The 25190-nt window shown below is 41.5% G+C and overlaps 1 protein-coding gene across 1 annotated transcript in view; it reads left to right on the plus strand.

The window, feature by feature from the left end:
• LOC126154805 (inactive rhomboid protein 1) overlaps positions 1-25190 on the plus strand; it is a 378989-nt gene that overhangs the window by 266918 nt on the left and 86881 nt on the right. The window contains exons 6-8 of the mRNA XM_049916186.1: positions 7973-8160; positions 9814-9972; positions 20129-20312. Coding sequence (XP_049772143.1) covers positions 7973-8160; positions 9814-9972; positions 20129-20312 — 531 coding nt within the window. The remainder of the gene's footprint in view (positions 1-7972; positions 8161-9813; positions 9973-20128; positions 20313-25190) is intronic.

The following is a 25190-nucleotide window of genomic DNA, read 5'->3' on the forward strand; positions in this document are numbered from 1 at the left end:
GAAAGACGAAAGGATGTGGGTTTTACGGGAGAGGGTAAGGAGTCATTCCAGTCCCGGGAGCGGAAAGACTTACCTTATGGGGAAAAAAGGACGGGTATACACTCGCATACACACACATATCCATCCACACATATACAGACACAAGCAGACATATTTAAAGACAAAGAGTTTGGGCAGAGATGTCAGTCGAGGCGGAAGTACAGAGGCAAAGATGTTGTGGAAAGATAGGTGAGGTATGAGCGGCGGCAAATTGAAATTAGAAATTAGCGGAGATTGAGGCCTGGCGGATAGCGAGAAGAGAGGACATGCTGAAGGGCAAGTTCCCATCTCCGGAGTTCTGACAGGTTGGTGTTAGTGGGAAGTATCCAGATAACCCGGACGGTGTAACACTGTGCCAAGATGTGCTGGCCGTGCACCAAGGCATGTTTAGCCACAGGGTGATCCTCATTACCAACAAACACTGTCTGCCTGTGTCCATTCATGTGAATGGACAGTTTGTTGCTGGTCATTCCCACATAGAAGGCTTCACAGTGTAGGCAGGTCAGCTGGTAAATCACGTGGGTGCTTTCACACGTGGCTCTGCCTTTGATCGTGTATGCCTTCCGGGTTACAGGACTGGAGTAGGTGGTGGTGGTGGGAGGGTGCACGGGACAGGTTTTACACCGGGGGCGGTTACAAGGGTAGGAGCCAGAGGGTAGGGAAGGTGGTTTGGGGATTTCATAGGGATGAACTAAGAGGTTATGAAGGTTAGGTGGACGGCGGAAAGACACTCTTGGTGGAGTAGGGAGGATTTCATGAAGGATGGATCTCATTTCAGGGCAGGATTTGAGGAAGTCGTATCCCTGCTGGAGAGCCACATTCAGAGTCTGATCCAGGTCCCGGAAAGTATCCTGTCACAAGTGGAGCACTTTTGGGGTTCTTCTGTGGGAGGTTCCGGGTTTGAGGAGATGAGGAAGTGGCTCTGGTTATTTGCTTCTGTACCAGGTTGGGAGGGTAGTTGCTGGATGCGAAAGCTGTTTTCAGATTGTTGGTGTAATGGTTCAGGGATTCCGGAGTGGAGCAGATTCGTTTGCCACAAAGACCTAGGCTGTAGGGAAGGGACCGTTTGATGTGGAATGGGTGGCAGCTGTCATAATGGAGGTACTGTTGCTTGTTGGTGGGTTTGATGTGGATGGACGTGTGAAGCTGGCCATTGGACAGGTGAAGGTCAACGTCAAGGAAAGTGGCATGGGATTTGGAGTAGGACCAAGTGAATCTGATGGAACCAAAGGAGTTGAGGTTGGAGAGGAAATTCTGGAGTTCTTCTTCACTGTGAGTCCAGATCATGAAGATGTCATCAATAAATCTGTACCAAACTTTGGGTTGGCAAGCCTGGGTAACCAAGAAGGCTTCCTCTAAGCAACCCATGAATAGGTTGGCGTACGAGGGGGCCATCCTGGTACCCATGGCTGTACCCTTTAATTGTTGGTATGTCTGGCCTTCAAAAGTGAAGAAGTTGCGGGTCAGGATGAAGCTGGCTAAGGTAATGAGGAAAGGGGTTTTAGGTACGGTGGCAGGTGATCGGCGTGAAAGGAAGTGCTCCATCGCAGCGAGGCCCTGGACGTGCGGAATATTTGTGTATAAGGAAGTGGCATCAATGGTTACAAGGATGGTTTCCGGGGGTAACAGATTGGGTAAGGATTCCAGGCGTTCGAGAAAGTGGTTGGTGTCTTTGATGAAGGATGGGAGACTGCATGTAATGGGTTGAAGGTGTTGATCTACGTAGGCAGAGATACGTTCTGTGGGGGCTTGGTAACCAGCTACAATGGGGCGGCCGGGATGATTGGGTTTGTGCATTTTAGGAAGAAGGTAGGGGTGCGGGGTGTCGTTGGGGGTCAGGAGGTGGATGGAGTCAGGTGAAAGGTTTTGTAGGGGGCCTAAGGTTCTGAGGATTCCTTGAAGCTCCGCCTGGACATCAGGAATGGGATTACCTTGGCAAACTTTCTATGTGGTGTTGTCTGAAAGCTGACACAGTCCCTCAGCCACATACTCCCGACAATCAAGTACCTCGGTCATGGAACCCTTGTCCGCCAGAAGAATGATGATGGATCGGTCAGCCTTCAGATCACGGATAGCCTGGGCTTCAGCAGTGGTGATGTTGGGAGTAGGATTAAGGTTTTTTAAGAAGGATTGAGAGTCAAGGCTGGAAGTCAGAAATTCCTGGAAGGTTTGGAGAGGGTGATTTTGAGGAAGAGGAGGTGTGTCCCACTGTGACAGAGGACGGAACTGTTCCAGGCAGGGTTCAATTTGGATAGTGTCTTGGGGATTTGGATCATTAGGAGTAGGATTAGGATCATTTTTCTTCGTGGCAAAGTGATATTTCCAGCAGAGAGTACGAGTGTAGGACAGTAAATCTTTGACAAGGGCTGTTTGGTTGAATCTGGGAGTGGGGCTGACGGTGAGGCCTTTGGATAGGACAGAGGTTTCGGATTGGAAGAGAGGTTTGGAGGAAAGGTTAACTATTACATTTGGAAGTCACATCATCTTTGTTTTTAGGTATATTTTTCCTTCGTGGAATGTTTCCTTCTATTATATATATATATATATATATATATATATATATATATATATATATATATATATATATATCTTTAAAAAGAAAGATGATGAGACTTACCAAACAAAAGCGCTGGCAGGTCATGAAATCCTCCCAACTCCACCAAGAGTGTCTTTCCGCCGTCCACCCAACCTTCGTAACCTCTTAGTTCATCCCTATGAAATCCCCAAACCACCTTCCCTACCCTCTGGCTCCTACCCCTGTAACCGTCCCCGGTGTAAAACCTGTCCCATGCACCCTCCCACCACCACCTATTCCAGTCCTGTAACCCGGAAGGTGTACACGATCAAAGGCAGAGCCACGTGTGAAAGCACCCACGTGATTTACCAACTGACCTGCCTACACTGTGAAGCGTTCTATGTGGGAATGACCAGCAACAAACTGTCCATTCGCATGAATGGACACAGGCAGACAGTGTTTGTCGGTAATGAGGATCACCCTGTGGCTAAACATGCCTTGGTGCACGGCCAGCACATCTTGGCACAGTGTTACACCGTCCGGGTTATCTGGATACTTCCCACTAACACCAACCTGTCAGAACTCCGGAGATGGGAACTTGCCCTTCAGCATATCCTCTCTTCTCGCTATCCGCCAGGCCTCAATCTCCGCTAATTCCTAATTTCAATCTGCCGCCGCTCGTACCTCACCTGTCTTTCAACATCATCTTTGCCTCTATACTTCCGTCCCAACTGACATCTCTGCTCAAACTCTTTGCCTTTACAAATGTCTGCTTGTGTCTTGTATGTATGGATGGATATGTGTGTGTGTGCCAGTGTATTCCTGTCCTTTTTTCCCCCTAAGGTAAGTCTTTCCGCTCCCGGGATTGGAATGACTCCTTACCCTCTCCCTTAAAACCCATATCCTTTTGTCTTTCCTTCTCCTTCCCTCTTTCCTGACGAGGCAACCGTTGGTTGCGAAAACCAGATTTTGTGTGTATGTTTGTGTTTGTTTGTGTGTCTATCGACCTACCAGCGCTTTTGTTTGGTAAGTCTCATCATCTTTCTTTTTAAAGATATTTTTCCCACGTGGAATGTTTCCCTCTATTATATATATATATATATATATCCACGTGTGAAAGCACCCACGTGATCTACCAACTGACCTGCCTGCACTGTGATGCATTCTATGTGGGATTGACCAGCAACAAACTGTCCATTCGCATGAATGGGCACAGGCAGACAGTGTTTGAGTGGTAATGAGGATCACCCTGTGGCTAAACATGCCTTGGTGCACGGCCAGCACATCTTGGCGCAGTGTTACACCGTCCGGGTTATCTGGATACTTCCTACTAACACCAACCTATCCGAACTCCGCAGATGGGAACTTGCTCTTCAATATATCCTCTCTTCCCGTTATCCACCAGGCCTCAATCTCCGCTAATTTCAAGTTGCCGCCACTCATACCTCACCTGTCATTCAACAACATCTTTGCCTCTGCGCTTCTGCCTCGACTGACATCTCTGCCCAAACTCTTTGTCTTTAAATATGTCTGCTTGTGTCTGTATATGTGTGGATGGATATGTGTGTGTGTGCGAGTGTATATCCGTCCTTTTTTCCCCCTAAGGTAAGTCTTTCCGCTTCCGGGACTGGAATGACTCCTTACTCTCTCCCTTAAAACCCACATCCTTTCGTCTTTCCCTCTCCTTCCCTCTTTCCTGATGAGGCAACAGTTTGTTGCAAAAGCTTGAATTTTGTGTGTATGTTTGTGTTCGTTTGTGTGTCTGTCGACCTGCCAGCACTTTCATTTGGTAAGTCACATCATCTTTGATATATATATATATATATATATATATATATAGGGAAACATTCCACGTGGGAAAAATATATCTAAAAACAAAGATGATGTGACTTACCAAACGAAAGTGCTGGCAGGTCGATAGACACACAAAGAAACACAAACATACACACAAAATTCAGGCTTTTGCGACAAACAGTTACTTCATCAGGAAAGCTTGAATTTTGTGTGTATGTTTGTGTTTGTGTGTCTATCGACCTGCCAGCACTTTCGTTTGGTAAGTCACATCATCTTTGTTTTTTTACCCTCACAACACCCCCACAATGACCCCATTAAGTTTTATTTACATTCCCTCCGCAAACATGCCTTCACCCTAGCCAGGTTACACTCCCATATTTTATTTTCTCAGGCTTGTCTGACATTTGACATTACCACTAAAGGCCTCACACTTAAAGTTCCCATCACTGGCTGCAATCCTTATTTCCATCAGTCCCTATACCAATTCCAAACTGAACAATCCATTGCCCTCACCCACCTAATCCTTCACCTACACATCAACTCAGCCAACGAACACACCCGTCAACTCCTATCCTTAATAAAAGTCCTCAGTCTTTCCTCTCCCACATCCACACTGGCTGTTCAGAGCATCCTCCTACAGGCCAACCGCAAATTAGAACAGCATGCCACCCTCCACCTCAAAAAAATATCCAATCTCCTGGTTTCCCACCTCCGGAATGGCAACTCATTCACCCTTCACAACCTTTCCAACAAACCTCAACCTCCTCTCATTGCACACAAACTCAGTCTCTCCCATCTACTCAATCTCCCACTTCCAGCTCCACTCCCTCCAAAACCTCAAAATTCCAATCAACACACTCTGGAACCACAACACTCTAATTCAGTAATTAACCTTTCCTCCAAACCTCTCTCCCAATCCGAAACCTCTGTCTTATCCAAAGGCCTCACATTCAGCCCCACTCCCAGATTCAACCAAACAGCCCTTGTCAAAGATTTACTGTCCTACACTCGTACTCTCTGCTGGAAATATCACTTCCCTCTTTCCTGATGAGGCAACAGTTTGTTGCGAAAGCTTGAATTTTGTGTGTATGTTTGTGTTCGTTTGTGTGTCTGTCGACCTGCCAGCACTTTCATTTGGTAAGTCACACATTCCACGTGGGAAAAAATCTTATAAAGATGATGAGACTTACCAAACAAAAGCGCTGGCAGGTCGATAGACACACAAACATACAAACAAAATTCTAGCTTTTGCAACCAACGGTTGCCTCGTCAGGAAAGAGGGAAGGGGAGGGAAAGATGAAAGGATTTGGGTTTTAAGGGAGAGGGTAAGGAGTCATTCCAATCCCGGGAGCGGGAAAAAAGGACAGGTATACACTCGCACACACACACACGTATCCATCCGCATATACACAGAGACAAGCTAATATACACTCCTGGATATTGAAATAAGAACACCGTGAATTCATTGTCCCAGGAAGGGGAAACTTTATTGACACATTCCTGGGGTCAGATACATCACATGATCACACTGACAGAACCACAGGCACATAGACACAGGCAACAGAGCATGCACAATGTCGGCACTAGTACAGTGTATATCCACCTTTCGCTGCAATGCAGGCTGCTATTCTCCCATGGAGACGATCGTAGAGATGCTGGATGTAGTCCTGTGGAACGGCTTGCCATGCCATTTCCACCTGGCGCCTCAGTTGGACCAGCGTTCGTGTTGGACGTGCAGACCGCGTGAGACGACGCTTCATCCAGTCCCAAACATGCTCAATGGGGGACAGATCCGGAGATCTTGCTGGCCAGGGTAGTTGACTTACACCTTCTAGAGCACGTTGGGTGGCACGGGATACATGCGGACGTGCATTGTCCTGTTGGAACAGCAAGTTCCCTTGCCGGTCTAGGAATGGTAGAACGATGGGTTCGATGACGGTTTGGATGTACCGTGCACTATTCAGTGTCCCCTCGACGATCACCAGTGGTGTACGGCCAGTGTAGGAGATCGCTCCCCACACCATGATGCCGGGTGTTGGCCCTGTGTGCCTCGGTCGTATGCAGTCCTGATTGTGGCGCTCACCTGCACGGCACCAAACACGTGTACGACCATCATTGGCACCAAGGCAGAAGCGACTCTCATCGCTGAAGACGACACGTCTCCATTCATCCCTCCATTCACGCCTGTCGCGACACCACTGGAGGCGGGCTGCACGATGTTGGGGCGTGAGCGGAAGACGGCCTGACGGGGTGCGGGACCGTAGCCCAGCTTCATGGAGACGGTTGCGAATGGTCCTCGCCGATACCCCAGGAGCAACAGTGTCCCTAATTTGCTGGGAAGTGGCGGTGCGGTCCCCTACGGCACTGCGTAGGATCCTACGGTCTTGGCGTGCATCCGTGCGTCGCTGCGGTCCGGTCCCAGGTCGACGGGCACGTGCACCTCCCGCCGACCACTGGCGACAACATCGATGTACTGTGGAGACCTCACGCCCCATGTGTTGAGCAATTCGGCGGTATGTCCACCCGGCCTCCCGCATGCCCACTATACGCCCTCACTCAAAGTCCGTCAACTGCACATACAGTTCACGTCCACGCTGTCGCGGCATGCTACCAGTGTTAAAGACTGCGATGGAGCTCCGTATGCCACGGCAAACTGGCTGACACTGACGGCGGCGGTGCACAAATGCTGCGCAGCTAGCGCCATTCGACGGCCAACACCGCAGTTCCTGGTGTGTCCGCTGTGCCGTGCGTGTGATCATTGCTTGTACCGCCCTCTCGCAGTGTCCGGAGCAAGTATGGTGGGTCTGACACACCGGTGTCAATGTGTTCTTTTTTCCATTTCCAGGAGTGTGTGTTTATGTACCTAAAAACAAAGATGATGTGACTTACCAAATGAAAGTGCTGGCAGGTCGACAGACACACAAACGAACACAAACATACACACAAAATTCAAGCTTTCACAACAAACTGTTGCCTCATCAGGAAAGAGGGAAGGAGAGGGAAAGATGAAACGATCTGGGTTTTAATGGAGAGGGTAAGGAGTTATTCCAGTCCCGGGGGCAGAAAGACTTACCTTATGGGGAATAAAGGACGGGTATACACTCGCACACACACACATATCCATCCACACATATACAGACACAAGCAGACATATTTAAAGACAAAGAGTTTGGGCCCTTTCGTCTTTCCCTCTCCTTCCCTCTTTCCTGATGAGGCAACAGTTTGTTGCGAAAGCTTGAATTTTGTGTGTATGTTTGTGTTTGTTTGTGTGTCTGTCGACCTGCCAGCACTTTCATTTGGTAAGTCACATCATCTTTGTTTTTAGGTATATTTTTCCTTCATGGAATGTTTCCTTCTATTTTATTTCAGGCATCACTGAGTCAAAAACAGGAAAGTGGTCACTATTAATGGTGCTTTAATTTTATCAAATAGGCTAATATTACATTTGCTAAAAATTTATATATATTAGCCTATTTGATAAAATTAAAGCACCATTAATAGTGACCACTTTCCTGTTTTTGACTCAGTGATGCTTACTGCCTGAAATAAAAACTGCTTTTATGTAATATATTCCTCATTTCTTAAGGAAGACATGCTTAAACACTTGCTGTAATTTTTTTGCAGGTGTTCTTTGATAAGCCTCAACCAGCAGGAAGTACAGCATCTCAACCACCAAATGCACCTGACTATGCAGATGCTGGCATAGTCAGCTCATCAGAACCTCTAGGAGAGGGTGGCTTTGTTTCAAGCAGTAGGGACCAACTGGATCATCGTCAGCCACATCTTCATGAGCATTACACAACGAGAGAAAGGTGAGTTTCTACATGGTACACAGTCACAACCAATTTGTTATCATGTTAATTCTCAAATTTGTAATATCCAATTATAACTGTTAATTTGTCAGTATGCATTAAGGCTGTTATTTTAATCAGTACCAAGCTTCTGTCAAAAACAGAAATAAATTTTTATTAGTTACTAAAGGATATGGACTACACACTGATATAACTTGAATGGTAAGGCTTTCCTACAATGTGTTGGTGCAAGATTTGTGTTCAAATGTTACTATTTCACTATCTCTTAACATAAAAATATGTCATAATAATAGTAATAACAACAATAATAATACTTTTGTGGTCTCTGTGTGAAGTAGAAACTGTGCAAAATAACTGTTGCCTGAATGAAGTTGTGAATTGGTGTCTGTAGAATATTTCAGTGGAAAACCAGTCTTTGGTTTTAAGATGCTACTTAGTGAGATCACTAACAGTTGGTCATAAATACTACTGTCCAAGCAAATTTTGTTAATTAAAACTGAAATACACAGTATTGTTAAATTATGTAGGGTATCGTACCCTTGGAAAAAAGCTGTGCAGTGAGGTGCTTGCTTGTAAACATAAAGATAAAAAATAGTGGCCTGCATAGTAGGCACTGCATACAGAAATAATTAAGACCACAAGGATAAAAATATGTAAAAAGATTTAATGGTTAATAATGACAGAAAATACTGTAGCAAGTAATTAGAAAACTGGGTAACTGACAAAAGTACATTGTCAACAGTAGTAACAAGATTTTTGTATAGTAATTACATTAGTGTACAATACAGAGACAGGTGACTACATCCAAGACTCAGTGTTTTGACTGCAGCATAGTAACCAATATCTAAATCAGGTAAAAGTTAAAGTTTGAAATAGGATACACAACTTTTGTGTATTAACCAAGATGGGGTTCATTCTCATACAATGAAAAATCCAGGTTGGAATAATGACAGTATTACGAAAAGGATAGATTGCTACTTCATCATACAGCAGAGATATTGACTCACAGACAGGCACAACAGAAAGACTACTAAATGCATACACTTCTGTCCAGAAGGCCTTCTTCTGGAATAGACAACATACACAGACACATTCCATGCAGACACAGCTCGCACACACATGAGCACTGTCCCTGGTTGTCTGGGTCAGTCTGACACAGGCAGCCTGAGACAGTGGTCATGTGTGTGTCAGCAGCATTTGCATGAATGTGTCTGTTGTGTATGATGTCTATTTCAGAAGAAGGCCTTCTGACAAAAAGCTTATATCTCCACTGGGGATTCATTCTCATTCTCTGTGTTGTTAATTTTGTTGCTTTTTAATTGAGGATTATAGCAAATAGTTTGCTTGGAGGTGAGCACTGAAGTGGTGACTAGTATAGCCTACAACAGTTGATACATTCTTTTTCTTCACTTTACAAAAATATGAGATCTATATAGTCAACATTTCATACAAATTGAATTTGTTACTTGTTAGAAATTGTTATTTTCAGGTTCAATGATGTTTTAAGGATCGTGATGTAGCACTTTTACGTGATTGTTCCCTTATAAACCTTCCAAATTGTCAATACAAATTTTGCCATGTCTGCTAACAACATTCATTAACAGGATATTAAAATTTTCTGTCTCAGTTTTTCACAGACTCTAATATTTGCAGGGCACCAAGTTGGAGGCGTACACCTGAAAGACTGGAGTGCATAACTGAATCAGGCCCTGAAGTGGGTTGTTCAAGAATCTGGAGCAGAGTCTTGGATCGGGTATTCGATAATTCTGACAGGCGGCAATATGGCATGAGTGTCCTGGGAAGACTTTTTGGGTTTGTTTCATAATTTTTTTTAATTTGGACATTATATTAAATTGAAATGAACTTACTGAGTACTAAACCTAACAATCACTTCAAGATGAAGCTTGATTATTGCCAATTTCTTTACACTTACTACCAATATATCAGTAGGGATGTTTTTCTTTTAAGCAGTTACTCAACTGTAATCTTTGACTCACTGTGCTCTATACTCATGTAATGTAGATATAGAAATGTACATGTTAAAACATTTTGAAGGATTCAGAGGTGTTAATACTACCACTTTACCTGTATAAACCAGCAGTGAAAGAATTAGTATTTTCACATTTTCAGAAGTAAGCTAGCATTAAATAATTCTGGTTGCTTTCTGATTTAGGTGAGTTGTATATTGTATCTTTGATATTTGCAAATCTTATATTATTTAGCTACAAGATCATTAGAAATGAGTTGCAAATCACTTGGCAACTGATGGAGAAAGGGATCATCCATAGTTTCACTGATGGAAAATGATGGAAGTTTGCCTCAGATAACTTATTATAATACAGTAGGAGACATAAATCTGTTGGACTGCATAGACATACAACTTGGCCCCTCTTAAACATGAGTCTAGTTACTGAACAATCCACAGTTGTTCTACTGGTCCATAGTGTCCAGGGGGAACAAAATTTCAGCAATCAGACATGTCACCATCACCAGGTGTGCTGTGTACTGACCTCCTGGGGGTGCATAACCAACTTATATCCTCCACTGTGAGCTATTCTCTATGTGATCTGTGCCTAAGGACAAGCATTGTAACAGGTGCAAGGGTGATTGTGACAGTGTTTGTGGCCAGTGATGTGTGGCATAGTGTCCCAGTTACTGTACCATGGGTGTAGTTTCTCCATCCACCCTAATCGATTAGTCGCCCTAGCCACTGTGCATGCTGGCATCTACGCAATTGCTTCCACAGCCACATCAATGCCGCCCTTGGGCATGGACTGCATAAAAAGTGGTTCGCAGTGGGACAGTTATAAGTCAGCCATGTTTGCTCAGGGGTAGAGTATGTCAGCACAGCTGATGACAGCAACATGTCCAACTGTTGAAATATTGTGCCCCTTGGACAATATGAACTGGCAGTACAGCCATGGATTGTTTGAACAACAAATACACTGGGTAGACAGAAGAATCACGTGAGTTTAGTATCTCATATCCTGAAGAATATAGACCCGTCAGATTAGCTGAGAGCGCTAATGCACTGCTTCATGGACTCGGGTAGGCGCGCCGGCCCCAGATCGAATCCACCTGCCAGATTAACGACAAGGGCCGGTGTGCCGGCCAGCCTGGATATGGTTTTTAGGTGGTTTTCCACATCCCCCTAGGTGAATACCGAGCTGGTCCCCACATCCCGCCTCAGGTACACGACTGACAGACATTTGACACACATCTGCACTTTTCCATGATTTACACTAGATGCAGATGGGGTACTCTGATTCCGTCCCGGGGTGTATGGGGTGGCGGCAGGAAGGGCATTTGGCCACCCCTTCAAATTAACATGCCAAATCTGATTTAACCACGCCAGCTCCACGCACAATGTGGGACAAAGGCGCAAGCAATAGAATAGAATAAATCCTGAAGAAGATAAATTCAGATTTTGGTTCAGCAGTCCTGATTAAATTTAACTGATTTTCATTAACATCAGTACTGAACGTTGGCATAGTTTCTGTGGCTGGATCTGGACTATTCTGTTTTGCCTATTTATCAGTTTTAATTGGTTACTTTTTCTTTGATTTTCACTCTGCAACATAGAAAAAAGTAAAAATTAGACAGAAACAATATACATTTTATTATAAATAATTAATATAAAATATAACGATGCAAAATCCAGCATTATATTATATTATGAGAAGAATAGATTGCTACCCACCATATAGAGGAGATACTGAGTCACAGACAGACACATGTGAGCATTCAGCCAAAAGGCCTTCTTCTGAAGTAGCCAACACATCAACATGCATGCAAGCACAGCTCACACACCCATGACCACAGACTTCGGCCACTGGGGCCAGACTGCAAGCAACTGTGCTTGATGGGAGAAACAGTCTGGGTGGTGGGGTGAGGAGAAGGGAAATAGTAAAGTGCTGCCTTTGAGTGCATTCAGGGACGTGGTGGGATCAGGATAGGGCAGCTAAGTGCAGTCAGAGGGTTAGAAGGAGGGGAGGGGGATTGGAAAAGGAGAGATGTTGAGGAAGGAAGAAAATATTGTGGGTGCATTGGTGGAACAGAAAGCTATGTAGTGTTGGAATGGGAGCAGGGAAAGGGATAGGTGGGTGAAGGACAGGGACTAACAAAGATTGAGGCTAGAGGGGTTACAGGTATGTAGATATATTGCAGGGACAGTTCCCATCCACACAGTTCAGAAAAGCTGGTGTTGGTAGGAAGGATCCAAATGGTACAGGCTGTGAAGCAGCTACTGAAGTGAAGAATGTTATGTTGGGCGGTATGCTTGGCAACTGGGTTGTCCAGCTGTCTCTTAGCCACAGTTTATTGGTGTCTAAGACAGACAGCTTGTTGCTTGTTGTATCAACATAGAATGCAGCTCAGTGATTGCAGCACATGACAGCTTTCACAGGTAGCCCTGCCTTTGATTGGCTAGATGATGCTTGTGACCAGACTGGAGGAGGTAGTGGTGGGAGGATGTGTGGGACAGAGCTTGCCTCTAAGTTTGTTACAGGGATATGAGCCATGAGACAAGGGTTTGGGAACATGAGTAGAGTAAGGATGGAAAAGTATATTTGTAGATACAGTGGGTGGTTGAGTACCACTGTGAGAGACATGGGAAGGATAGGCACAATGACAGGTAGTCAAAACCCTGGATGAGAATGTGATTCAGTTGCTTCAGTCATGGGTGTTTCTGAGACGAAAGGGGGTGCTCCATTGTGGCCAGATGATGAGAATGTCAGAGGTGGTAGGTGACTGGAGAGACAAGCCATGGGAAATTTGTTTCTGCACAAGGTTAGAAGAGGAAATCAGCCAGCTTTTTTGAAGTGCACATATGGAAGCTCTCCTTCTGGTGTATCCATCATTTCCATGACCCCCTGGTCTCAACCTTTGCCATTCCATGTCCTTCTCCCACCTATCCACTTCCCTGCTCACACTGCAGCACTGCACAGCCTTCTATTCCACCAATACACCCACTAGTCTCTCTCTCTCTCTCTCTCTCTCTCTCTCTCTCTCTCTCTCTCTCTCTCTCTCTCTGTCTTCCACCTTTTCCTCTCTCCTTTGCTTCTCTCCTTTGCTATCCCCTATCTCCCCCCTCCCTCAAACCTCCCGACTGCACCTAGCAGCTCTACCATGTCCGCACTACATCCCTACATGCTCCCTCCCCCACCCCTACCTTGCTATCCCTTCTTGTCTCTACCCCACCCTCCTCTTTACCCCCACACAAGGGCACCCATGTGATGGTCTGTGGTGGTGGGGGGCTAGAACTGGAGGTATGGAATACTTTTAGAAGATTAATGGCAACCTGTGAAGAACCATAAAAACTGTTCCAGTTCGGACCCTGTTAAAAACCTGCATAATACCAATTTTCTAATCATTTTATTGAAAGAAAAACAAATGATAACCTTATATTTTTTTCTGTTCCCTGAGAACCAGAGTGGCCACAGTCCATCCTTCCCCTGAGTATGGGCTCTCTTGCCCCCACAATTGAGACTGACTCTCCCCCATTAGGTGCAGTTGCTCACAGTCTGGCTTCAGTGGCCAGAGACGGTGATAACGTGTGTGAGTTTTGCTTGCATGAATGTGTGTGTGTGTGTGTGTGTGTGTGTGGGTTTTCTATGTTAGAAGAAGGCCTTTTGGCTGAAAGTTCACATATAACAGTCTTTTTGTTGTGCCTTTGCTCATTTAGTTGTGCTTTTACGTGACTCAACATATCCTGTATATTGTGAGTAGCAGTCTATCCTTTTCATAATATTGTCATTAATGTAAAACTATGAGACAGGAATTCTGGCTAGTAAAAGGTTCAGAAGGTGATAGATATTTTACCACTCTCTATTGATTTAGCCTCTTGAAGCTAAGTATTGGCCATCAGTTTCATAACTTTGATATTTTTCTCAAGTGAATTTTCTTTTTGACATTGATATGAGATATTTGAGACAGTGTGATGTCTGTGAAAACAATGATAGTTTTGTAGCAGTGTGTCACACATAGTAATGTTTTAAAATCAAATAATTCTTAGCTGTTTTAAATGCACTTCCATATAAAATACCCGTTATATATCTTCTAAAAGAATATATCAAGTCTTAGTCAGTAAAACTACTTCATTTATTCCTCTTTCTCCCAAGCCTGTGCAGCTGTATTATCTCCTGTGTTTCCCCTGACACATGATGCTAAACACATTGCATTTTCAAAGAAGATTCTTGTAATATGTTTCACTTGGATTTAGGTGGGATCGTATACTGGTATGAAACTGGTTTGTGCAGTTTAAATGGAAACAATATTTTCTTGGCACTGTTAAGTGGAGGATGAGTTCCTGTAACGTTTTCATGTGAAATTTACAAGAAAAACTGCAGCTAATCTGAAAGTCAAAAAGAAAAAATACTATAAATTACAATTTAAATAATACACGAGAGTAATTCAAAGGCCTGACTGACAATTTTAGTGAAATTGTGATGCTAAAGGAGGATGAGGAGGAGGCAAAGGATGAGGAGGGGAAGAAGAAAAAGAATAATAATAATAAGAAGAAAGGATAGGGTTTAACATGTCATCAATACTAGAATCATTTGTCCTACACTTATAAAAATTAGGACATGGCATTTCGTAGGACCTCTGCCGTCATACTTCCAATGTTTTTCTTGGAAATTGCTCTTAGGATTTAAATTGTTACCTACAATGTTCATCTATAAGTTAAAAGAAATTATGTTACCAATTCTATCCTGACACTCCTATTGGTTGGGCTAGTTGTTGGGGGTTGTTAACTTCCTGGTAGACCAAACCCAGTTTCCTCCAAGCACCAGAGAGTCAGGACATGTCCCAACATGAACCTTTGCTTGATGGTTCAGTTCAAGCCACAATGCAGCATCTACTTGAACAGCAGTACACAATCAGTTCTGTGTGAAACACAGAAAATCAGCTGCCAAAGTGTTTTCACTGACTCAAAAGGTACTTGAGAATGAATGCCTGTCAAATTGACAGTTGTTTCAGTTGGACCAGACATTTTCATAAGGCTGGGATGAGGCTGATGACAAAACTCACTCTGGATGCTCTTCAACATGAAAAGCTGAAGACAGTGTGACTCGTGTGTGAACTTCTGAATACAGATTGTAGAATGAGTGTTCATCTGATAGCTCAGACTGTAGATATACCCAAAACCTTTGTTCACAAGATTGTAACCAAATAATTGCAGAAAATATGTGCAAAACTGGTTCCAAAAATTTTGACTGATTTCCGCTTGTTTGTGAAGAACTCCTAGTATTGTGTAGAAATGAGACTACTTTTTCGTAATTTTTTAATATGAGATGAAACATTGGTTATTGAATGCAATACTAAGACAAAGAGACAGAGCTCCCATTGGCATATGATACAGTCGCCATGCCCCAAGAAGGCACACATGAGAAGATCCAAAGTGAAGGCAGTGTCCCTTTTCTTTTTTTGTTGTTAGTAGTATAGCCTGGCATGAGTTCATACCTGCCAGACAGACTGCAAACGCTGTCATTTAAGTGGAAATGCTCAATAAACTGAAAATAGTGTTGTGCACCTCAGACCATACATCACCAGTTCCTGGAAGGCCCTCCAAGACAATGTGCTCAGCCACATCACCTTCTTGGTGAGGGATTAACTGGTCTAAAACAATAAAGCAATGCTGCCCCTGTCCCAACTATGCTCTAGCAGTTCCCTCTCCCTCCCCCACCTCCGCCTCTCCCCCAGCTCGAGACATTCACAAATGGGTCATGTTTTGAGGCCATAGACAATGGGAAAGTTGTTACCAGTGCCCTAAAGGACACTCCAACCCCGGCCTCCCAGGGTATCAACACCACTTAGAAATCTTACTGGCAAACATGTATTGATGCAGGAGGGTGCTACTTTGAAGAATTTTGATGCATTGTACCGTTTTTTTTTTGTTTTTTTTTTTTTTTTTTTTTTAACCTTGTACACCCCTGTCTTTATTTAAAGCATGAGCTATGTCTTAGTTGTGTTTGGTACAGCTGTTTTGTAATTACATGTCATGTCCACAGATGCTATCCAACAATTAGTAAAAATTTAAATATAACTAGAAGGATGTGTCAAGAGTTTATGGTGGACAACAGTATAAGAAGGCTGTAGGGCCCTAAATGTATAATTTTGAAAATTCACTAAGTCAGAATAATAGTTACAGTAGTTACATAAATACAGTACTTGAGAATGTTCACCTAAAATATTTTTGTCATAAAAGCTCACTGCAAGCCACCAGTCATATATTCCTTCAACCTATAGTGCTAACCTGACTAAACAAAAATCAGATGGAAAGGTAACATAGAAATATGACAGTCTGGAAGGTTTACATTAATTAGGTGCTACTTCAGAGATTTTCTTTTTTTTTGTGTGGTTAGTGAAATTCATATTAAATTAAAAGAATGAAGGCCATTGGTGCTAAAAATAGTATTTGAGGATCATGTTTATATTCATATGGTGCTCTGTGTTCTGTAAAGCAAGTTTCTTTGTGAATTCTGCTGAAAAATATATGTCATGCTCCATTGTTTGTAGTTCAGTAGGTTCTTATTTGGGTATAATCCTTTAAGGGGAGCCAGAATGATCCATCTCCTCCATGTTAATTTTAGCAAATAGAAGGAACATTTTTTTTCTAAAACCATTAAACATATTGCTCTGAAATTTGGACTACATGTTCAGTGAATATTTCTCTACAAACTTATTATGCCATGTTAAGAAATATTTATTGGTTTTTGTTTTACAATTTTTTTAAACAGATGCTTATTTTTTCTCTAAAATTTTGCACATTTTATTCTATAACTCTTGAATTATAAAATATTTTTTTTACAATTTGTTATAAAAAGGAAGGAAAAGAAGTAAACAATGTTGTGTATAAATTTTATTGATATACTGTTAGCAGTTTTTGAGAAAATGTTCCTCAAAGATGGAAATTTTATAAAGTTACAGGAAATGGCTTCCAAAGTTTTTTAATACATTCCTGCCCCATATGATGGATTATCAGCATCCTATTCTCTTTCCAGTGTTAGTTTCCGTTTCACTGGTCTTTTCTTCCCTTTTGCTGCATGTTGTAGGCTTTTCTATCTCCTTCCTGCACCTCTTCGTCTTTCTTCATCAATTAGTCGCATTGTGGAAATGGTGTTGTGTCCTGGTTGGAAACCTAAATGTTTCCGCACGTCACATTTGATAATGTTTCCTTCATTGTATGTTGCCACTGCATCATACACCCCAAAATGCAATGTTTTTATCTGTATAAACACTCTCTTGGGAATCCTAATCCAAATTAAATTATTTACACTTTCATTTGGATTTTGTGTTTTCCCATGTATACACTTTTCCAATAAACTTGGCTGTGATAAATCTCTGAATATGGGCTTAATTACATCAATTACAGCATTTGGCAAACTGTTTTTATGGGCATATTCTTTTCCTGATTGGTACTTGAACCATGAGTCATCACCTGTGGGGCACAGTGCATGTTGTGGGTACTCATTTGTAGATGCAGAATGAAAAAATTATGCCCATACTGCTCTCCTCATACGCTTCTCATATTTTGCCAAATTGCACACCCATAATACCTCTGCAATCTATTAATTGCTTCGTCTGTCACTCTTCCTCTTCCTCCAAGGGTCTTACCATCACTAAGCTTATGCAATCCTAATGTCTGCTTTAGTTTGCACAGGCAAGCCCCCATGCGCTTCTGCACATGTCCAATGCACTCCTGTTTTTTAATGTGAATTTCATTGCCATAAGGTTTAAGTTCCTCTACAGCTTTATATCCCTTAGAATCACCATCTCCAAGATAGTTAGTGTATCGTACATTATACCACTCCTGTGTTCTGGAAAAAATTGCTTTCACTCACTCTACTTCCATCGCTCCACTCGTGCCATGAAAATTTGCTTCACAACTTTTACTAAGTTCATCCTTGGTATTTCCCTTACATCTACAATGTTTTGAGAGAAGAGCAACATCAGTTACTTTGCAACTGTCTCCACTGGTAGCTGTCACAACTCCATTTAGAGATTTATGACCTCTACATTGCCATGATCCATCTAAAGCAGCAGTTAAATCTCTACAATTAGATTATCTGTCACAGCTTCTTCAATTGCTTTCTTCATTGTTGCTTGAGCAATATCTTCAGCAGAAGATCCCACCAATTCATTATAAAATCCAAACTTGGTTGGTGATTTTGGCAACTTCATAATTCCACATAACATTATCCCTGCAGCACTGCCCTTGCCAATGCAATGCAAGCCATACATTAGCCTAACATTTATATCATACACCTTCTTTCCACTATTACCACTATGAGGAATACTGTTAGAATTATAAAACAAAACTTCTACAACACATTTGTTACACTTCAATAACATTTTACATGCCAAATCAATGTGTGAGGTTATTTTCAGTTCCAGTCCTCTTTCTTTGCAAACTTGGCATAATACATTATGTTTCAAAATATTAGAGAGCAAGGAAATGTTAATTATTTCATTCACATCATTACTGTCACTTTCATAGTTTTCAAATTTTTCTTTGCTGTCACATTTTCTTGCTGGAAAAAGTTCTATCATATTCATTTGGAGTAGTCGGCGAAGCAGTCTGAACAGCATCTCCCATTCAAAGCAACAAAAGATTTCTTCTTCCAATCATTGTGCCTTTTCTTAAACACTTGATTGCTGAAGCAGGGCATATTGATATCCACAAACCAAATATGTAAAACAGGTACAAGCAAAACAACACAAATCAAACTCCACAAGTCAACACATACGGTATAGTGCTTATGTTTACCAATATGAACAGTCACTTGTCACAGAGATAAAGCCATACAATACTGGAAAACAGAACACTGTCTAATTCCGCAAAGATACCCTGCTTGCAGCCAGTGAGCTGCGCCGTCAGAGGTGACACACCCAGTCGCTACAACCGTTTACGCGGCGCATCAACTTTGCAGCGATAAAAACACACACTTAGAATTCATTTAGTAAGGGTGAGACTTGATTTGTTTTATTCAGAAAACTTCTAATAATTTTATAATGAAAAAAAAACAAAAACAAAAAACGTAAATTTTGTCATTTTCATTGTTCCGGCTTGCCTTAATAATAAGCTCTCATCATTTAAGTAAGGGAATGTTACCAGTGTGCTACTTTTGAAAAACTGATCCCCAGGACAACAAAAAACAATAGCAAAAAAGAAAATTTTGTGAAAAAAAAATAGATAGAGAAATGCCATTGGATTATTTAAAAGATTCATATCAAGAAATTCTCCATAATATACTCATACAGTTCAGAAAATTAGTGCCAAAATTATCATCATTTCTCTTAGCTTATTTATTGCAAGCTATAGAAAGCTTATCAAATAAATACACAGTCAGTTAATTTGGAGGGCTTCATACTTTCAGCAAATTTTTCCTCATAAAATAAATAAATATATATATATATATATATATATATATATATATATATATATATATATATATATATATATATATATATATATATATATATATATAAAAAATAAAACCACAACTGAAAGACCTTCATTTTGAGAACAAATAACTTGCCCAATACACAAGACAGAACTTGAAAGAAGACACTCATAATTACTTTTAAAAATGAAGGTTTCCTTAGTTAAGTGCAACGAGTTACCTTTTATTATTCTGGTTGCAGTTATTTCTGGAAACCTTTATTCACTGCAGTCGTAGTGTTGCACATCTATGATGGATAAAATTCTTACTTTTAAAAATGTTTTCCATGATCTGAATTAGTAATTGTGTGTATTGATTTTCCAGTTTTCATTTTGTTATTTAAAGTCTAATTTTATAAGCAAACTTCAAATTACTGATACTTAGAAAACACACAGTTTTCTCCTTTTTATTGTACTAATATTTAGCAGTCATCATCCAGTTTTTATTAACATTACTAGATCTTTTCTTCTATCGTAGATGTACCAAACTAATTTTAGGCTTATAAACACATATCTTTGTTTCAGACAATCCATGAGACAAGCATATTCTAAAAGAATAGACTTCAAGGAACACCTGGATGACACAGAGGACCACCGTCCCTTTTTTACATACTGGGTAACAACAGTTCAGGTTCTCATTCTCATCATATCAATAGCCTGCTATGGACTGGGACCTGTTGGTATAGATCTGAATCACAGGTCAGGCCAGGTATGGTTGCAAAATCAAGTTTAAATCTGTATGCATTCAACATCCTAGATTCAAAATCTAAATTAGTTACTGCTGATTTGGAATTAAGTACAATAATTTCATCATAAATTTGTCAACAGTGGTAATTACTGTCTTTGGTAAATTAAAGAAAGACAGTAGAAATGTAGTCAGACATTGTTAAAATTTACTGCCATGCCTTCAAGACCACCATGAAACAAGTGCAACTTTGAAAAGCTATTTATGGTTCAGATACATATGTTAGGTTTGAGGGAGAGGTCTGGAAACAGAACTTCATAACTTGGCCCAGGCCTTCTCAAAGAGAAAAGCATACACAGTTAATTAATAGTGCATCCATCAATAGAAACACTGGTATGAAATAACAATAAGAAAAGGATAGAGTGTTACTCACCACATAGAGGCAGCATTGTGTGGTAGACATGTTCATTGGAAAATGATTTCTAGATATTATCAGCTATTTTTATAAGTGCTTTATCGGACACAAACAAAACAAATCACACACAGTTTCACTGGTGCATAACTCTCACACATAGCCACTGTCCTCTCTGGCCACTAAGGCCCAACTACAACTGAAGCCTTTGATGGGATAAATAGTACAGAAGAGCTGTGAATTGGAGAGAAACAGGGATACAGGGGTAGGGGTTGGGGAAGATTCAAGTGTTGGAGGGGGGGGGGGGAGGGGAGGGGGACAAAGGGATTAGGAGAGAAGTAGAGAAGGGGAAAAGACTATGCAGATGCACTGGCCAGATAGAAATCCGTTGTAAAGTAGCAGTGGGAGAAGGGCAGTTGGAGGACAGGGAGTAGTGAAGGTTGAGGCAAGGGGGGTTTGGGTAATGAAGGATATATTGCAGTGATAATTCACACCTGCATTATCCAGAAAAACTCGTGTTGATAGGAAGAATCCAAATGGCACAGGCTGTGAAGCAGTCTTAAGGTCAAGGATATCGTGTTGGGTGGCAGGCTCAACAACTAGATTGTCCAGGTGTCTCTTACCACAGTTTGGCATTATCATGGACAGACAGCTTGTTGGTGGTCATGCCCAGGTAGAATGCAGCACAATGATTATTGCTAAGTTGATAGGTCACATGGCTACTTTCAAATATGGCCCTGCCTTTGATGCAGTAGGAGATGGCTGTGACAGGACAGGAAGGTAGTAGTGGGAGGATGTATGGGACTGGTCTTGCACTTAGGCCTGCTGCTGGACTGTGAGCCATGGGGCAAGAGGACGGGAGCAGAGATTAAACAGGGACAGACAAGGATATGCATAGGTTGGGGTTCACGGATTCTTTCCACCAATAGCATAACTACATAGGTGAGAACTCTTCCTCCGATACATATTTTTTTCCTGTTCTCCACTGGCCTACCCCTTCCCTACTCTTGCTTCTGCCTTACATATGCCTTCTATCCTGCAAGCACATCTGCATAGTGGTTTCCCCTTCTCTGCTTCTCTCCTCTCCCCTTTGCTCCTCCCCCCACCCCCACCCTCCAAATTTAGCCTCACAATGCTGCACCTAGCAGCCTTTCTTGCCCCCACAATGTTCCTGCATGCTTCCACAGCTAGCACAGCATCTTCACCCACCCCTTTCCTTGTAGCCCTCCCCCTCACATCTCACACCTCTTCTGTACTTCCACTACCAAGAATGTAGGGTACCAAGCAGTTGGAAAAAGACACAAGTCATTCCCATTTTCAAGAAAGGTCAGTAAAACAATGCACATAATTATGGGCCTTTATCACTTATTTCAATCTGTTGAATTTTGGAACATATTCTGTGCTTATACATTGTGCCATTTCTGAAGAATAAAAAAACTGCTCTACAAAACCAACTTGGGTTCTGTAAACAGAGATCTTGCAAAAACAGCTCACTCTGTTTCTCCATAAAATTCAGAGAACTATACACAGAGGCACTGAAGTTCACACCTTGTTCCTTGACATCTGGAAATCATTTAATATATTTCTGCGCTTTTGTTTAGAGAACAAAATACGAGCTTACAGTGCACCAGGCCAGATTTGTAACTTGATTCGGAGCTTTCTAAGAGATAGGACTCAGTACATTATTCTTAATGGGATGAAATTATGGAGGTAGAAGTAGTTTCTACATTACATCAAGAGGGCCATTACATCAAGAGGGCTGTTTACAATATATGTAAATGATCTACCCTTTTCTTCCAGTGATCATCCAGCTGCAGTTGTCCACTGACTTCTTTTAATACTTTCCACCACTTTTTCACTTTTTGCATCGTGTGAGATTTGATAATGTCATTTTCATTACCTTGTATGCAAGTGCATGTGTTCAAGTTAATCCGGACTTTCTTTACGGTTTTATCCGCAGTTCTTATTTTAGTCATTTTATGATATTTCTCTACACTCATCTCATTACTTTTTATTATGAGCTTTAAAGCCCTTGCTATCATCCATCCTTAAAGCCTTATCATCATCATCATCATCATCACCATCACCAGTCTGTGTTGGCAGCTGTGTCAAACCACTCATAGGTAAAAGGGTGTGGGAATGCAGGAGATATCCTACAACAGTAATCTCACTGACAATATAAACATTATATACAAAACCTTTTCCCAGTATTATCCTCCTTGACTCTGTGCTTAGCCTTAACAACATGCTACTCATCTTTGTCATCCTACTTCTCCCATATTTCACATTACACACTATCCTAATGACCTATTGTGCCTCATCGCCATATTGTGAGAAATAATTACACAAGTTCGTAAAGACGAACATAGCACGCACTATTTACTAAAGAAAGAATTCATTATAAAGACACATTTCTTATAATAATGTCCGGAGAACAATCGCTTGACCCTAAACTTCACCTCTCATGCCTGAGAGATCTGTTCAGTGTATTGTGTTTCATGTGCTCTGTGATACCACTGATATATTTAGTTAAACTCAGGTGCTTTTCCAGCTACAACCTATGTCCCTTAAACAATTGTTTCAATAATATGAAAAGGAAATTTGCTACTCACCATGTAGTGGAGATGCTGAGTCACAGATAGACATGACAAAAAAGACTGTCACAAATAAAGCTTTCGGCCAATAAGGCCTTCATCAAAACTAGACGACAGACACCCCCCTCCACACACACACACGCACACATGAATTTTGGAACATATTCTGTGCTTATACATTGTGCCATTTCTGAAGAATAAAAAAACTGCTCTACAAAACCAACTTGGGTTCTGTAAACAGAGATCTTGCAAAAACAGCTCACTCTGTTTCTCCATAAAATTCAGAGAACTATACACAGAGGCACTGAAGTTCACACCTTGTTCCTTGACATCTGGAAATCATTTAATATATTTCTGCGCTTTTGTTTAGAGAACAAAATACGAGCTTACAGTGCACCAGGCCAGATTTGTAACTTGATTCGGAGCTTTCTAAGAGATAGGACTCAGTACATTATTCTTAATGGGATGAAATTATGGAGGTAGAAGTAGTTTCTACATTACATCAAGAGGGCCATTACATCAAGAGAGCTGTTTACAATATATGTAAATGATCTACCCTTTTCTTCCAGTGATCATCCAGCTGCAGTTGTCCACTGACTTCTTTTAATACTTTCCACCACTTTTTCACTTTTTGCATCGTGTGAGATTTGATAATGTCATTTTCATTACCTTGTATGCAAGTGCATGTGTTCAAGTTAATCCGGACTTTCTTTACGGTTTTATCCGCAGTTCTTATTTTAGTCATTTTATGATATTTCTCTACACTCATCTCATTACTTTTTATTATGAGCTTTAAAGCCCTTGCTATCATCCATCCTTAAAGCCTTATCATCATCATCATCATCACCATCACCAGTCTGTGTTGGCAGCTGTGTCAAACCACTCATAGGTAAAAGGGTGTGGGAATGCAGGAGATATCCTACAACAGTAATCTCACTGACAATATAAACATTATATACAAAACCTTTTCCCAGTATTATCCTCCTTGACTCTGTGCTTAGCCTTAACAACATGCTACTCATCTTTGTCATCCTACTTCTCCCATATTTCACATTACACACTATCCTAATGACCTATTGTGCCTCATCGCCATATTGTGAGAAATAATTACACAAGTTCGTAAAGACGAACATAGCACGCACTATTTACTAAAGAAAGAATTCATTATAAAGACACATTTCTTATAATAATGTCCGGAGAACAATCGCTTGACCCTAAACTTCACCTCTCATGCCTGAGAGATCTGTTCAGTGTATTGTGTTTCATGTGCTCTGTGATACCACTGATATATTTAGTTAAACTCAGGTGCTTTTCCAGCTACAACCTATGTCCCTTAAACAATTGTTTCAATAATATGAAAAGGAAATTTGCTACTCACCATGTAGTGGAGATGCTGAGTCACAGATAGACATGACAAAAAAGACTGTCACAAATAAAGCTTTCGGCCAATAAGGCCTTCATCAAAACTAGACGACAGACACCCCCCTCCACACACACACACGCACACACACACACACACACACACACACACACACACACACACACACACACACACATAGGCTAGTGCAACTCACACACACGACTGCAGTCTCAGGTAACTGAAATCACACGGCAGAGTGAGTGAGTGAGTGAGTGAGTGAGTGAGTGAGTGTGTGTGTGTGTGTGTGTGTGTGTGTGTGAGTAGCAACTTTCCTTTTCATAATATTGTTACATTCCATCCTGGATTTTCCATTTTTTGGTTAAACAATTGTATGTAATTCATAATACTTGATTTGTTGTAATCTCCTGATACTTGATACATTCTCTGATTATTCCATACACTGTTTCAGGAAGTTATATTAGGTAGATTTTCTGCTATTATACCCACTGATCTCCACCTTGCATGTTTTTTGAGCC

The sequence above is a fragment of the Schistocerca cancellata genome, chromosome 2, assembly GCF_023864275.1.
Source record: "Schistocerca cancellata isolate TAMUIC-IGC-003103 chromosome 2, iqSchCanc2.1, whole genome shotgun sequence".
Taxonomy (NCBI): Eukaryota; Metazoa; Arthropoda; class Insecta; order Orthoptera; family Acrididae; genus Schistocerca; species Schistocerca cancellata.